Source organism: Monodon monoceros, unplaced genomic scaffold (assembly GCF_005190385.1).
Source record: "Monodon monoceros isolate NGI ecotype Baffin Bay Population unplaced genomic scaffold, NGI_Narwhal_1 Super_Scaffold_21, whole genome shotgun sequence".
Classification (NCBI taxonomy): Eukaryota; Metazoa; Chordata; class Mammalia; order Artiodactyla; family Monodontidae; genus Monodon; species Monodon monoceros.
This window is the reverse complement of record NW_021703778.1, coordinates 79,846,984-79,862,144: the sequence shown is the minus strand read 5'-3', so window position 1 is coordinate 79,862,144 and position 15,161 is coordinate 79,846,984. Positions and strand designations below refer to the sequence as shown.

Genomic DNA, 15,161 nt, shown 5'->3' with positions numbered 1-15,161 from the left:
TGGGCAGTAGGGCTCTGAAGTTGGCCCCCTGAGTCTGCCCCTGATACTCTGTTTGCTCTGGGCCTCTACGTCCTCATCCATACAGTGGGGATAATACTGCCATCTGTTTGACAGAAGTTGAGACTCAGACTGCAAACCATCAAAGCCCCCATGCCTGGCACAGGGTTTGGCAGAGACTCAATGTTTCTGATAAACGAGCAAATGACTGCAGTTTCCTGCGACCCCAGACCAACCTCCAGCAGCACCTGGTGCTGGGATCACTCTGCCCCTCGGCACCCTTCATGCGTCCCAGCTAAGCCGGCCACTCTGCTGCCACTGCCACTGCCCATGGAGTCATGCAGCAAGCAGACCCACCTTTGGTCCCTCGTAAAGGAAAGAGTCCCATATTTTAAAGAGGATGTCACTAACGACGCTATCCACAAACACCACCAGAAACCAGTTGAACGTGATGAGGGTGTAGTCCACTTTGTACTGTTCAAAGTGGGCATGCAGTCGAGGCAGCTTCTCACTCATGAGGTCTCTGAACACCCGCTGGTCCACCTGGAGAGGGAGCAAAGGGGAGAAGCGTCTGGGGGCTGCCACTGCACTGAGCAGGCCACCCGGGGCCCCGGAGGGGCTGCAGGCCCATCGCCACACACAGCAGCGCAGCTGTTCCAAGTGCGTGGCGGGCTCACCCCAGAGCGGACTGCTCCGCACCCACGCTGGGGTGAGCCCGAGAAGCAGCTGGCCTTGCACACTGCAGGTGCTCGCCAAGTGCCCCCTGGCTGTCATCCTTTCCACAGGGTATGGGGGTGGGTTCTGTGGCCTGAAAGCCACTCCTGTACTCAAAATGCCCCATGAAAATGGGCTGCTGCAGAGCCGGTGGCGTAGTCGGTCTTGCTAATCCACGTGGAAATACAGGGGGTGCTGCTGCAAAGGGCCACATACCCGAGTCCCGGGCCAAAGAGGAAGTGTGATATCACCACATCCATTCAGCAAATATTTACTGGGCTGCGTGGGGCAGTGAGGGAGCAAGGACTCCAGAGTCAGCTGGATCTGAGTTTGGTTCTCAGCTCTACCACTTTCTAGCTGGGTGGCCTTGGGCAGATTATGTTCTAGACAGCTCTGTGCCTCATCTGGAAAACAGTTAATGATCTCTCCCTCCCAGGGCTACTGTGAAGATTACATGAGACTTAGGTAAACACATATCAAAATAGGTGGCTGTTACCCCTCCATGCTCTGTGTCAAGCAGGGGCCAGTGCTGGGCAGAGAGTTGAATCAGGTTCAGCCCTGACCTCTAGGAGCTAAAAGACGAGTGGGGAAGCCAGATGTATGGACTGTTACGATAGCTGTGGCCACCAGGGCTTGGTAAAGATGTGTTTACAGAGCATTACAGAGCCCCGGACGGGTCCCAGCCAAGCCTGGAGGAGAACAGCCCTGCGGTGGGAGCACAGGATTCTGGGCAGAAGGGGTGAGAAGGACGCAGCTCAGCCTGGCAGAAGCACCAGGTCCCTGAGGGGCAGACCTCACCTACAGGCCAGGGGCTTTTCCAGCCTTTGTCTGTGACCCACAAGAAAATATACATCAGCCATCACCTAGTCTGTGTGCACAGAAGAGAAACAAACTCACAAACAATACTTAACCTCACAAAGTAGGACAGTTCTACTCTATTCAACTTAATTTGATGAAAAAAACAAAAAAAGCTAGTGCCAATCCCGATTACTCATGTTTGAAAAACGCAGCAGGCAATGAAGGAGAAGCGTTAAGAGGCTTTAAGCAGGAGAGTGATGTGGTTGGATTTGTACTTTAGATCCATCTCTCCACCTGAATCAGGGGGCCAAGCTGAAGGGGAAGCAAGGCCCCATGGAGGCCCCACCACACCCGGGGCAGAGGTGATGAAAATCTGAACCAAGGAAAGGTGGTGGGAGGAGAGGGGCGCCTGGATCAGAACTGTGTAGACGTAAAGTCTGTATGAACCTACGGACCCCTCTGCTGTCAGAGGTCAGGAAGAGGGGTGTTCAGAATACACAGGCTTCCCACAGGGGCATGGAGAGGGCAGAGTGTGGTTCCCTGAGGCCGGATCATAGGAATGAGGGCTGGGCTGGGGGAGACTGGGACATGCTGGTGCCCGAGGGGCATCTGCAGCAGGATAACTGCAGCCCACCAGAGACCCGAGGCTGAGGCTCCAGGGCCTGGGTGGAGTGAGGTCACCTTAGGTGAGTGGTGAAACCGTGAGAAAGAAAGAGACCAGCAGAGGAAAGCAAGCCACAGATGCACAATGGGCCAAAGCCAGGCCGTCCAGGAACGAGAGCGCAGTGAGGAAGAGCCAGCTGCACGGGAAGTGTATCACCTCCTTAGCGTTCCCCGAATGGTACACTGTGAGGGGAGTGTGAACCAGTACAACCATTTAGGAGAGCAATCCGGCAACACCCAGGAAACAGGAAGCCTCACCCTACAGCAAGCCTACTCCTAGGAATGGATCCCAGAAAAACCTGCCAAACTTTCACCTGCATATCAGTCAAGATAAGATAGAAGATGTGATAATTCTTGGGATTACTGGGATACTAAAATAACTAAAAACAATCTAGATAAATGTTAAAATGACATTTTAAAATGTCCTTTTTTTAGGACAATCCAAAACTTTGAAAATATCAATTGTTTATCCTTTTGGGAAGGTTTGCTTTTCAAAAAAAATATAGAAGGCATTATAGTCAAAAATTTTTTTAAAAAAAAGAATGTTACATAGGTTCAAGTAGGTATCATTGGTTGAAATTTAAAATTTTAAAAGGCAAAGTAACTTAAAAAACTAAAAAACATTATTTTTTACAGAAATGATTCCAAAGCATTGTAAAGTCACCCTAGGGTGCACAGAGGATAAAATACAGGAATCATGGTTGGAAACATACATTTTTGTCCAGTTTGCTTTCTGGCTAGAAGAGACAAAATTTTGAAGATCTAAATTTGCTGAAATGAAATATAATTAAGTTTTCTTGGAAGACTTAAAAAACAAAAGTATATAAGAAGTTATAGAACTTCCCTGGTGGCGCAGTGATTAAGAATCCACCTGCCAATGCAGGGGACACGGGTTCGATCCTTGGTCCAGGAAGATCCCACATGCCGCGGAGCAACTAAGCCTGTGCACCACAACTACTGAGCCTGCGCTCTAGAGCCCGTGAGCCACAACTACTGAGCCCGCGTGCCTAGAGCCTGTGCTCTGCAACAAGAGAAGCCACCACAGTGAGAAGCCCGCGCACTGCAACGAAGAGAAGCCCCCACTCGCCGAAACTAGAGAAAGCCCGCGTGCAGCAACGAAGACCCAGTGCAGCCAAAAATAATAAATTTATTTTTTTTTAAAGTTATAAAACCATCCCATAGTGTGCAAAAAGTATCAGTCTCTCACCTTCTCACCCACGTCCACTTCCCACCTCTGTAAAATTCTGATAGGTGGACCAACAGCTGAAAGGCAAGTTGTAAAAGCAATCCCACGCATGCATGTGCGGTAGCCACTCTGACAGGCCACTCCTGGACATCTTCTTCGGTCAGCTTCCCTGGAGGCCCAGCTCCTCCCACTGGGCAGGGTCAGCATCACTCACTAGTGATGGGTCTTCTTTTCTGCTGGTGCTATTCCATCCCTCAACATTTAAACAACGACTACATATTTGCACACACTTCATGCTTAGCACTGGCCAGGGCTGGGGACAAGAGACAACAGGACAAGGTGCTACTTTTAAGGGGTTATAAACGGGCAAGGGACACAGACAGCTGACCATTGGACCAAGAGATGGCGATGTGATGCACTCTGCCCAGAGGGACTGGGCTGAAAGTGCCTGAGAGGAAGGGACCAGTCAGCTGGCCTTGAAATGGGAGAAGAACGAGGCACACACCTCTGCTCCCAGGTAGGTGGCAGATGGTGTCTTGTTCTCGAGGCTGCCGGGTGCTTGGCAGATGGCTGGCGTGGGGCAGGCTGCCAGGGACACTTGCTCGGGCCTCTGTTCAGCCCCTCTCAGCTCAAGAGGACGTGGAATGACTGTATTCATCTCTGTGTCCTCAGCGCCTAGCGAGGTCCTGGCGCACAATGTGCACTGAACTGCCGGAGAAGCTGCTGAGCGTCTGGACTGCAGCGCAGCGTTAAGGGGCTCAGGCACTGGGCTCTGGCAGGAGGCAGCTGACAGCGATTCGCAAAGTACAGCGCTGGGGGCTGACTGCACACACAAAGCCATCCGCATTTTACGAGTGGCCTTATGCAACGTCCATCATAGGAGAATGGTTAAATACCTCAAGTCCATTCACCCAATGGAATATTACAGCCACCAAATATGATGGTTAAAAACTATATAACTGTATGAGAAAATGCTCATGCTGTCATGTGAACCAACCAGGATAATCAGTCTCTCAATTTGGATACCTAAACGTATTGGGAAAAAGTAAAAAGTAAATATATCAAAATGCTAACTGTGATTCTCAAGCTGGTAGGATAACAGGTGATTTTTCATTTTCTTAATATATATTTCTGTATTGCCTAACTTCTGACAGCATCTATTTCTTTTAAAGTCAGGGGGAGGGACTTCCCTGGTGGCGCAGTGGTTGAGAGTCTGCCTGCCGATGCAGGGGACACGGGTTCGTGCCCCGGTCCGGGAAGATCCCACATGCCGCGGAGCAGCTAGGTCCGTGAGCCATGGCCGCTGAGCCTGCGCGTCCGGAGCCTGTGCTCCGCAACGGGAGAGGCCACAACAGTGAGAGGCCTGCGTACCGCAAAAAAAAAAGAATCCACCTGCCAATGCAGGGGACACGGGGTCGATCCCTGGTCTGGGAAGACCCCACATGCCACGGAGCAACTAAGCCTGTGCGCCACAACTACTGAGCCTGCGCTCTAGAGCCCGCAAGCCACAACTACTGAAGCCCACATGCCACAACTACTGAAGCCCGTGCACCTAGAGCCTGTGCTCCACAACATGAGAAGCCACCGCAACACGAAGCCCTCGCACCACCACCAAGAGTAGCCCCCGCTCGTCACAAGTAGAGAAAGCCCACACACAGCAACGAAGACCCCATGCAACCAAAAATTTTTTTAAAAACCCTTAAAGTCGGGGAAAATGTCTCTTTAGAGTTTACATTTATGTTGATGTGACAATGTGAGGCAAATTTTATCTTAAATTCACATACTTAAAATAGGTCTTCCCCTTCTGCCTGTAATAACACTATTAATAATAATTTTATTGAGTTTTTACAGTGTTCTAATCATATTAAACTCTTTTAATGCATCATCTGAATTCAACCTCAGACACTCTGTAAGAGGAGAATATGACACTCATCTTACAGACAGGGAAACTGAGGCACAGAGACGTTAAGTGATGTGGCCAAGCTCCACAGCTCCAGGACAGGGCCTGTCTTCCAACCCGGCCATGTAACCCCGAGCCAAGCACACTGAGCACACCGAGCACTGATGTGCTCAACCACACACCTCAGTGGGACTAAGAAAGATCAGTGCTTCATTCTTCTCATTCAGAAACACTGAGTCATCTGAATTTTTTTTTTTTTTTGCGGTACACGGGCCTCTCACTGTCGTGGCCTCTCCCGTTGCGGAGCACAGGCTCCGGACGCGCAGCCTCAGTGGCCGTGGCTCGTGGGCCCAGCTGCTCCGCGGCACGTGGGATCCTCCCGGACCGGGGCACGAACCCGTGTCCCCTGCATTGGCAGGTGGACTCTCAACCACTGTGCCACCAGGGAAGCCCCCATTTGAAATTTTGAAGCTACTAGCTTCCAGGTGTCCATGAACATATAAGACTTTCTTTACTGACCTCTTTATTCGCACCTGACTGTGCCAGCTGCCTCTTCCCGCTGCTGTTCATTTCCTACTACTTTACCCACTATCTTAACAAAAACTAATCTCTAGTTTAATTAGCAAAGTGAAGCGATCACAGGGAGACCAGATGGGCTTCTCCGGGATCAGGTGACATCCATGTAGCTGGGACAGGAACCCAAAGGAAAGCCCGCTCTGTAGGAAGGGCAAAGCTCACCCTCCTGCCGTCCTCCCACAGCACTCCAAGAGGCAGTGGCGGGGCAGGGGGAGAGCTTGGGCCCAGAGCCACAGATGTCTGAGGCCAAACCCCAGCTTGGGCTCTCCGTGGTGGCACCTCAGGCAAGATGCTTAGTGGATTTGATCCTCAGTTTTCTCCCAAGTAAAATGGGGATAACCATACCTCCACTCACATGGCTTTGTGCAGCTGTGTGGCTGCTAGCAACGGGCTGGGGCTCCCTTTCCCTGGGCAAAGAGCTCACGTGAATTCAGACACTCACTTCTGGGTGCGAGAGACACTAAAATGAAAGACAGGGCTGCAGCCCTTAAGCTGGAAGACAAGCAAGCACGCAGGACGACCCAGGATGATAACCACTGTCACCGAGGCCTGGGCCAGAGCAGTGGGAACGGGAGCGGGCCCTGAAGTCAGCTTTGGGAAGGCGGGAAAGTATCACAGAGGAAGGGGCACATGAGCTCAGGCTGAGCAGCAGCTTTCTAGGGAGGTAAGCGGGGCAATGCCGTCTAGGTAGTGGAACTGTGTACAAAAGTACACAGAGAATGGCGTACCACCAGAGGACAAGGGCTCCGTCACAGGGCATGCTGCGCTCCCAGCAGCCCAGCAAATGGGCAGGTCAGGGTGTGGAAGGAGGCTGGGCTCTGCCCGGAAGGCGGGGGGTGGGGCGGGGGGTGGTGAGGACGTGGCTGAATCTGTGAGTGAGGCGGACAGAAGGGCTGCGTGAGTGAAGGCAGGAAGAGAGGAGATGAGGCAACTGCAGTGATGCAGGAGAGGGGATGGTGACCTAACAGTGAGGAGCGAATGAGAGAACCGATCTGAGAGCCGCCATGCGGCGGCAGTGATCAGAAACAGCAACTCCAGGGACACAGAGAGAGAGGAAGGAGTGGTGCAGGCTGACTCGAGTTCCTGGCCTGGGGAACTAGCGGGTGAGGGGGCAGTACAGGTGGTAACAGAGGGCAGTAGTGAGGATCCCTCCAGAGGCAGAAATACAAATAGAAAGTAAAATTCAGGGCTCAACTAGGCAAACAGAAGCCACGCTAAACATTTATAACAGGGATTTACCCAGGGCAACAGTCACACTGGTGACGGAAAAGCTGAGAAACCAAACAGTTGATAGTGAGGCAGTCCAGAGGCCAGGGCAGGAAGCCACCCCCAGGCTGGAGCAGGGAGGTCCCCGCTGGCATGAAGAACCCGCCAGACAGGAGCTGGCACCACGGAGGAGACAGTCACCGGCAGAGGCAGTACCCAGGACGGAGAGGGAGAAAACTGCCTTCAGCTGCCGCGCCCCCCTCCGCTGGCCGACACAGGAGCTGGAAGACAGCCTGCGGGCCAGCTGTCCGGACAGGAGTAGAGCAGTGAGGGCAAGGAGTGGCTGTGAGCAGGCAGGCCAAGCACTGGCACGAGCCTGGAGAAGAGGATGCAACGAGGGCAGACACGGGCACAGCTGCGGTCAAGAGAAAAAAGGCTCTTGGGCAGGACTGGACCAAATGTCAGACACAGGAGGAGGGCTGCCAGTGGGGAAGCAGGGAAAGGCCATTACAGAAGCCAGTCACGGCAGCACCCCCAGCCCAGCAGAGGGAAGAGATGCCCTGGGCTGCAACGGCCAAGGGTCTGGTCCAGAATCAGGACTGTCCCAAGTGGAGACAGAACCCCCGGACTCTCCCAGCCCACATCATCCTACCCGCCCCCTGGCTTCAGACTCCAGGCGTGGTGGGCATGAACTGTGCTTGTTTAGATCCCCTGCTGTGGGCAGTACTGACAGCCCCCGCGCTGCCCCTCTGGATCCATCACCACATTTGTTTACAGAAGCCATGTCGCCCCCGCTGCTTCCAGCCAGTGAGTGAGCAGGGAGGGCGCTAATGCAGCCCGTTCCCACTGAGATGTGTGCACCTTTAACAGGTGACGTTGGCTTGAGGACGCCACACGGGCCTGGCCAAAACTTTCTCAGAACCTCACAGTAGGCTGGGATTTTTCCCACCTACCCAAACCTCCTTCCTTCCCCTGGTCTGGGGGTTCACGGGGCCTTTCCCAGTCCCTCCCCTAGATCCTTCACAGGTCTTTTTCCTCAGAATCTCTGGCACATCTGCTTCTGCCTTGGTCTCCACTTCTTGGAGAACCCAAGCTAACACACCAAGCTCCCCAGGCACCCCTGGATTGTGACTTGGCTGGCCAGGCAGGCTGAGCCCAGAGTAGACAGTGCTGAGCAGTGACCACAGAGCAGGTCTGCAGGCCTGGTCTGTTTCTCTCTGGATGTAGCAATCACTCTGCTGGCTTCCAGGGCACTAAGTGAGCCTGACCTGGCACTTGCTCACAAGCAGCCCAGCCCAGTCTCCAGGGCAGGCCCAGCCTCGGTGTGCACCTCGTTCAGGGGTCCACACACATGGAGCCTCCCCCACCAAGGCTTAATTCAGGTCACATTTCAGCTCTAATTCTACAGGTTTTTGACTAGAAGCACAATATTTTTAGAAGTACCTGGGATCCTAAAAGAGTCTTTGTGTAATAGTCTCGAGGCATGAAAACTTCCACTATGGTGACTAGACACCAGAAAGCGTCTTCTTGTTCCAAGTATAGGAGGGCCACTGCCACCAATCTACAAGCAAACGGAGAACAAGGTGAGCGCCAGCCTCCTAGCCCAGACCCGGGCAGCACGGCCCGTCTTCCCAGAGGCCTCTGCAGCATGCTGCACTCTCTCATGGCCACAGCAACTTCTAGTTCTCCAAGAAGGTACACTAAACGAGTGTTCCTCGGCGAGGGTGGCATTTCCTAGTTTGAGAAGCAAAGCTACATCCACATTGCTTCATTTGGTTTTTGTTTAAAGATGATGAAATTGTTTCCCAATGAGCAGGCAGCCTCATTTTTTAAAATGTTTTCATGATAAGATTTTTGCTAATGCAGCTAATTCTTCGAGTTTTTTGTTCAAGAAGTTCCAACTAATCCTTTTATGCACAAAAAATCCAGGGGTGAATATAAGGGGAAAAGAACACATAATGGTTTAAAAACAACTTTCTTGATACCAGTCTACTTGAAACGGGGCTTCAGACAAATGAATCACTGTGGTGGGGCTTTCTCAAAGAACTGCATCCACAGCACACACGTGGGGTGGGAAAGGGGACCGTATGTATCACCTGTTACGTCACTCACAATGGAAACTTGGGTCTGGCTAGTTACATGGTCACCACTGAGAGGTTACTCATCCAGTAACCCCAGGTTTGGCTCTGAGCGGGCATTCAGGGCAGAAGGCTGAAAAGGAAGAGGCAAGAGAAAAGCCCCCCTCTACATATCCAAGAAGCTCTGCTCGCGACATGAAGCTTCTGTGCATCACTTACGGAAAACCCTAGAGTCACTTCTCAGAATCTGTTTTTGTTTTCTTCCTTGGATAAAATTATAATGAAATCTCAAAAGGTTAAAAAAAAAAAAAGAACTGGGAAGGGGATGCCTTGAGTAGGCATGAATGAGATGAAGAGTAGAAAGGTTACAACAGGTAGAGATGGACAGGGAGAGAAAACCAGGACATGCACAGCACCTGCGGACGCCAGGAGAAAGGGTAGAGAGACTGAAAAGAGCAGAGCCTTTGACGACATCACTTTTAGTTAACTGATGTTCCAGATGACAGGCCTGAATCACTGAGGAAAGGCTAGCATTCTTCTGCTGAAGTTCTGGGTTCACAGTTCTGTTCTCATGTACAAAATAATGTGGAGAAAAAAAGTCCAGTAAAACGGTTAAAATTTAGAGGTCCTAATGGTGATGGTACGGAGAAAGATTTAATTTTCCGGAAAGTCTCCTTATGTGTGGAACAGCTGATTCCATGACAATGTCAGATAAATGGGGTGTTACTGCACCCCTAACAGGCATGCTCGAGTCCTCGCCAAGATCCCTTAAGTTTCGGAGGTTTTTAGCTTCCAGGAATTTTTAGACTGAGTATACAATGTGAACTGTGCATTTAAGCAAAACAAGGCTGCTTTGTTAGGCAATAACTTATTTACAGGCTTTTTTTTTTTTTTAAATGGGGACCATCGAGGAGCAGCCACAGTCCCTTTTACTTTCAGGGCCCAGAGAGGGCACCCTGTCCTGACCACCACAGAGGCAATGACTTCCTGGAAACCACTGGTTTCAGGTCTTAACCAACTAACATTCCAGTTTACAAGCTTTTCTTCCTGCAATACTCTCATTTCAGATGCAAATAGACAGCCCTTATCTGGAGGTCAGTATCCAGCACAGTTGAGGATTAAAAAGGCCCATGAGCTGCCAGAATAAACGTCAGCATTCAAAACTCAATGCATGCACTTGACTTAAGGAGAACTGCTAAAGATGGCACACGGAGCTTCTTCATTCTTTGTCCATATTTCTAGCAAGCTCGGTTACCTACTTTGATTACACAGAGGAATACAAAAGGACTCTAATGACAGCAGCAGAAGTGCACCAGCGAGGTAAGAGACAGACAGGAGGTAAAAAGCAGCCACAAGCACTCAAAGTCCAGTGATGGGGAGCAGCTCCGTGGAGAACAGACCTCAGTACCTCCCGTGGCCTCATCCTGGTGCAGCTCAGCTCAGAATGAGGAGCCTGGATCATTTAGAGAAGAGGAGAGGCTTTTCAGCGTCCTCTGCCTATGGAAGCAGGGAAGTATGCCAGACCTGCAGAAGGCTCTCATCTAAAAAAAAAACAAGTTTGGGCTCTTCAAGGGCTAGGTTTAACCAGCTGAAAAATTGTTTGGGGCAACCTCTTGATTGACAAAGATCCTGTACAAACAAACAGTGGCCTTGTTTTCACATCAAGCATTATAAATGAATGATAGCAAACTTCTGATCAAAACCTGAGTGTGATGAGAACAACAAGGAATCAAAATGATTTCTCATCTTGTTGTTCCAAATAGGTTGACTTTGGTGTTCTTAATATTGGATTGGCCAAAAAGGTCATTCAGAAAACCCGAACGAACTTTTTGGCCAACCCAATACTTTCCAAAAGCATGCCTGTCTCTCTCAATGATTCTAGAACTGGGGACACTGCATGCCTGTCTCTCTCAATGGTTCTAGAACTGGGGACACTGCATAAAACGAGCTTACTGCAGCTACTGATATGTATTTCCCTTAAAAGACTGGTTTTTCTTGGCTCACCAGGAGGGGAGGGGGCCGTCAGGCAGCGCCTGGAGCTACAAGTTATCTTAACAGCAGAGAGGAGACCTCGTGGGCCAGGCACCCACCTGTTTAGACCTTGGCAGTAGCCAATGTCTGGATTCCGCCAGGAGAAGGCGAGCAGGACGTTGCGCAGCTTCTGTATGCCTTCCGAGGTGGGGCACGAGTAATGTTTGTTGTTGGGCAGAGTCCGCAGCAGGTCCAGCTCGATCTGCTTGGAGGCCGGGTTCTGTTTCTCCAGAGCCTTCTGAAGCAAGGTCTGGAAGTAACCAGGCTTAATGCTGTCCTTGAATTTCCTGGTGTGAAGGTCCACACACCACTTCCACACCTTGGAACGGTGCTCATGTGGAATGCCCGCACGGATCAGGTTCTTTAATTCTGGAGAGCACATCATCTCCCTGTTCACTGTGCTCGCAAAATAGTTTTCCCACTTGACGCCAGTGGAAACCTCCTGGTTTTCTGTGAGGTAGAGAGTCTTCAGGTCCAATGCTCGGACTTTGGCAACCAACTTCTCTTCCTCGTCATCCTCTGGGACAGTCCTAAACCCATAAATGTCATATTCACTGTTGAGAAAAACAAAAGGAAAAATTAAATGATGCAATGTGGCAAAAAGGCCAATGAAACAGAAAAGAGAACCCAGAAATCTACCCGTGTGTAAATGGCACTTTGATATATGACCAGGCATTTCAACTCAGTGAGGAAATAATAAACTTCTCAATAAACAGGGTGAGAATAACTGGCTATCTATATGGGAAAAAATTACGTTAGATCTTTCCTTGATACTATACAGGAAAATAATCAATTCTAGATGGCTGAGGTGCTAAATGTGAAAAGCACAAAAGAAAATACAAGCAATACTGCAAATACAAGGCTGATGAATTTGGCTACATTAATATACATGTGCATGTATGTTTATATAGCCTACATATACACATCCCTAACACTTATGCTCGAAAAATGTTTTAAAAAGTGAAAAGACAAGGGAGAAAACATTTGTAAGACATTAGGGATGACAAAGAATTAAGAATTCTTTAATTCTTAAAAAGAAAAAGAATTATTCTGCTGTGGTAGGTAGAATAATGGCCCCCCAAAATGTCCCTGGAACCTGTGAATATGTCACGTTACGGCATGTGGAATTACAGTTACAGAACTTAAGACGGGGAGATTATCCTGGGTTAGCCGGGTGGGACCACAGTAAACACAGGAGCCCTTAAAGTGGAAGAGGAAGGTAGAAGAGTGGACCAGAGATACGACAAAGGAAGAAGAGGCAGGAAGGATGTGAAGTGGGAGAGAGGGCCTGGACCCACGGTTGCTGACTTTGAAGGTGGAAGAAGGCGGCCACAAGCCAAGGAATGCAGGTGGCCTCCAGAAGCTGGGAATGGCCACACCTGACAGGCAGCAAGGAAACAGAGACCTAGTCCTACAACCAGAAGGAACTGTATTCTGCCCACATCTTGAATAAGAAAGGACACAAACTGTCTCCTAGAACCTCCAGAAAGGAACGCAGCACTGCTAATACCCTGACTTTCATCCAGCGAGACCATGCTGGGCTGCTTGACCGACAGAACTGTTGCATAATAAATATGTATCACAAACTTATTGGCTTAAAACAATAATTTGTTATGGCAGTCATAGAAAACCAATACAAAGGCCTTTCACACACTGCTGCTGAGTGTGTAAACCTGTACAAGCACTTTGGAAGTCAGATCTAGCAGAGCTGAAGATGTGCATTCCCTATAGGTCAGGAATTCCACTTCTAGCCTACACCCTGGAGAAACTCTCTCACGCAGACACACGGACACATGGATACATGTACCACGATGTTTACTGCACCACGGTTTGTAACAAGGAAAAATGGAACCATTCTGAGTGTTCACCATGAGAGAAGAAATAAAAATGTGAAGCTGTGAGGCAGGTAAAAAAAAATTCTCAGGAGCTACACGTATCAACCTGTATAATTTCAGAAAACAATGTTGAAAGAAGTAAGTTGCAAAAAGGTATGAATATGGTAGGATTAGCATATTAAAACGTGTCTTCAATTAGAGGTACATATTCAAGTGTTTAAAGCTGAAATGACATGTCTGATACTTTCTTTAAAATATTCCAGGAAAAAAAAAAAAAAAGAAGAAACAGGATTACCAAAATGTTAATAATTGCTAAATTATTGGGTAACAGGTTGCATATGGGGGTTGTCATATGATTCCGTCTACTACTTTGTATGTTTGAAATTTTCCATAATGAAAAGTTGAAAGTAAATCAGTATACACAGCTATTGTTCTAGTCATACATGAAGTTTGAAAAGATACAACATGAATAGTAAGAGCCTAAAACACAAGCAGGAAGAAGACATGGTGCCCTCAGGGCAGACTGCTAGGCCACCCTCACGGGAGTCCCCCGCCACTGCGGACGCAGCACAAGCACACAGCATGGAGACAGCGCTCCTGGCCTGGGAATGGGGCTGCCCAGTCTGGGGCCACATCCTTGCCACTCACCATCTGTGTGACCTGGGCAAGTTACATCACCTCCCTAACGTCAGCTTCCACATTTTCTGAGCAAGGATAAAAACATCTGCCTGGCTGAGCTACGTTAAATACAAGCCTGCACATAAGGCCCTTGGCACGGCTCCCGGCACACAGGCCTCCGTAAGAGTTTTGTAACAATGGCGTTGGTCGCAATCTGAAAGCACAGTTTTACCTGTCGACTGAGTAACATGGACAAGGCAGGCCAGTGCTGTAAGCACAGAGAAGGGAAAGAGTGGGTCAAGCTGAAGCCAGGCTTCCCCTGGGGCAGGGGTGGGGCTGGAGAAGCTGAGCCACAGCAGCAAGCAGGGCCTAGGCACAGGGCTGCCAGAGGGGCAAGGGGGCGGAGACAGGAGGAGACTGGACTGAGTGGATTTGCAGATTTCTCCTTGAGCCAGTATTTCATGAATCTCAGTTTTAAGAAACTAGGATATGACGGTTCTTAATCCAAGATCCATCACAGGCTTCCACACTCCATGATTTTCTGAAAAGTATATGCAATACTGTGTGTGTGTCCAACTGCATTTTGGGGCCAAGGGTGTCCACGGCTTGTATCAGACCCTCAATGAGTTCTGAACCACTGAATCAGGTTACCCAAGTGTCCTTCCCTTACAGAGAAGACCCAATTTTCCACTTAGGGTCCCCCTTGGCTTTCAAACTACCCATGGGTCCAGCCATGTCTCTGGAGAGGGTTCTACTCCTAGGAAGACGGGCTCCTCTTGCAGCAGGACTGGCTACCACCCACGCTGGCATGGTACATGGCAGAAAGGTCTTGGAATGAAAACTTAGGCCGAATCCCAGCTCTGTTACTTGATTATTACAGCAAGACTGATGACATTATCTGTTCTAATGACTGGACGGTCCTTGTCATGAGCATCAAACGAGACACGGAGAATTGTGTAGAGTTCTCAATGAATGGCTACTGCTGTTGAAAGAGGGGCTTGAGAAATGGGTCCCACTATCCCCAACAGTCGCTAGCACCTTTACCTGACGAGATGAGGTTTAATGAATGCTTGCTCCGGATGCTCCGGGCTCTCAACCTGCAGAGCATCCTCCAGCAGCTGGGCTATGACATCCCGAGACGGCCCCTGTTCTTCTGAGCAAACTGGTGTCTTCATTTCTTGGAGCAGTATCAAGTATTTGCTTTCTATCTGGCAGAGCTTGGCTTCCAGGCTAGAATACTACAGAGAATGCGGTAGTTACCTCCAATCAGACAGAGACACAGGAAGAGCAATCCTTAAGTACCTCAAGCAATCAAAGAATGACAAGCCAAGAACCACTAGCAAGTGAGCCAGAGAGAGACTGTATCAAAGACAAGAGATGGGGCTTCCCTGGTGGCACAGTGGTGGAGAGTCTGCCTGCCGATGCAGGGGACACAGGTTTGTGCCCCGGTCCGGGAAGATCCCACATGCTGCGGAGCGGCTGGGCCCGTGAGCCATGGCCGCTGAGCCTGCACGTCCGGAGCCTGTGCTCCGCAACGGGAGAGGCCACGACAGTGAGAG

At 49.8% G+C, this 15,161-nt stretch overlaps 1 protein-coding gene across 4 annotated transcripts in view; it reads right to left on the bottom strand.

The window, feature by feature from the left end:
- TBC1D2B (TBC1 domain family member 2B) overlaps positions 1–15,161 on the bottom strand; it is an 87,366-nt gene that overhangs the window by 8,770 nt on the left and 63,435 nt on the right. For 2 of the 4 annotated variants that reach the window (XM_029237341.1, XM_029237344.1), the window contains 4 exons: positions 14,647–14,840; positions 11,209–11,703; positions 8,484–8,601; positions 355–540 (listed from right to left, as the gene is read on the bottom strand). In XM_029237341.1, the coding sequence (XP_029093174.1) occupies positions 355–540; positions 8,484–8,601; positions 11,209–11,703; positions 14,647–14,840 (993 nt within the window). Of the gene's footprint in view, positions 1–354; positions 541–3,280; positions 4,182–8,483; positions 8,602–11,208; positions 11,704–14,646; positions 14,841–15,161 lie in introns of those variants that run through there. The other 2 variants (XM_029237343.1, XM_029237342.1) reach the window with 2 other exon arrangements.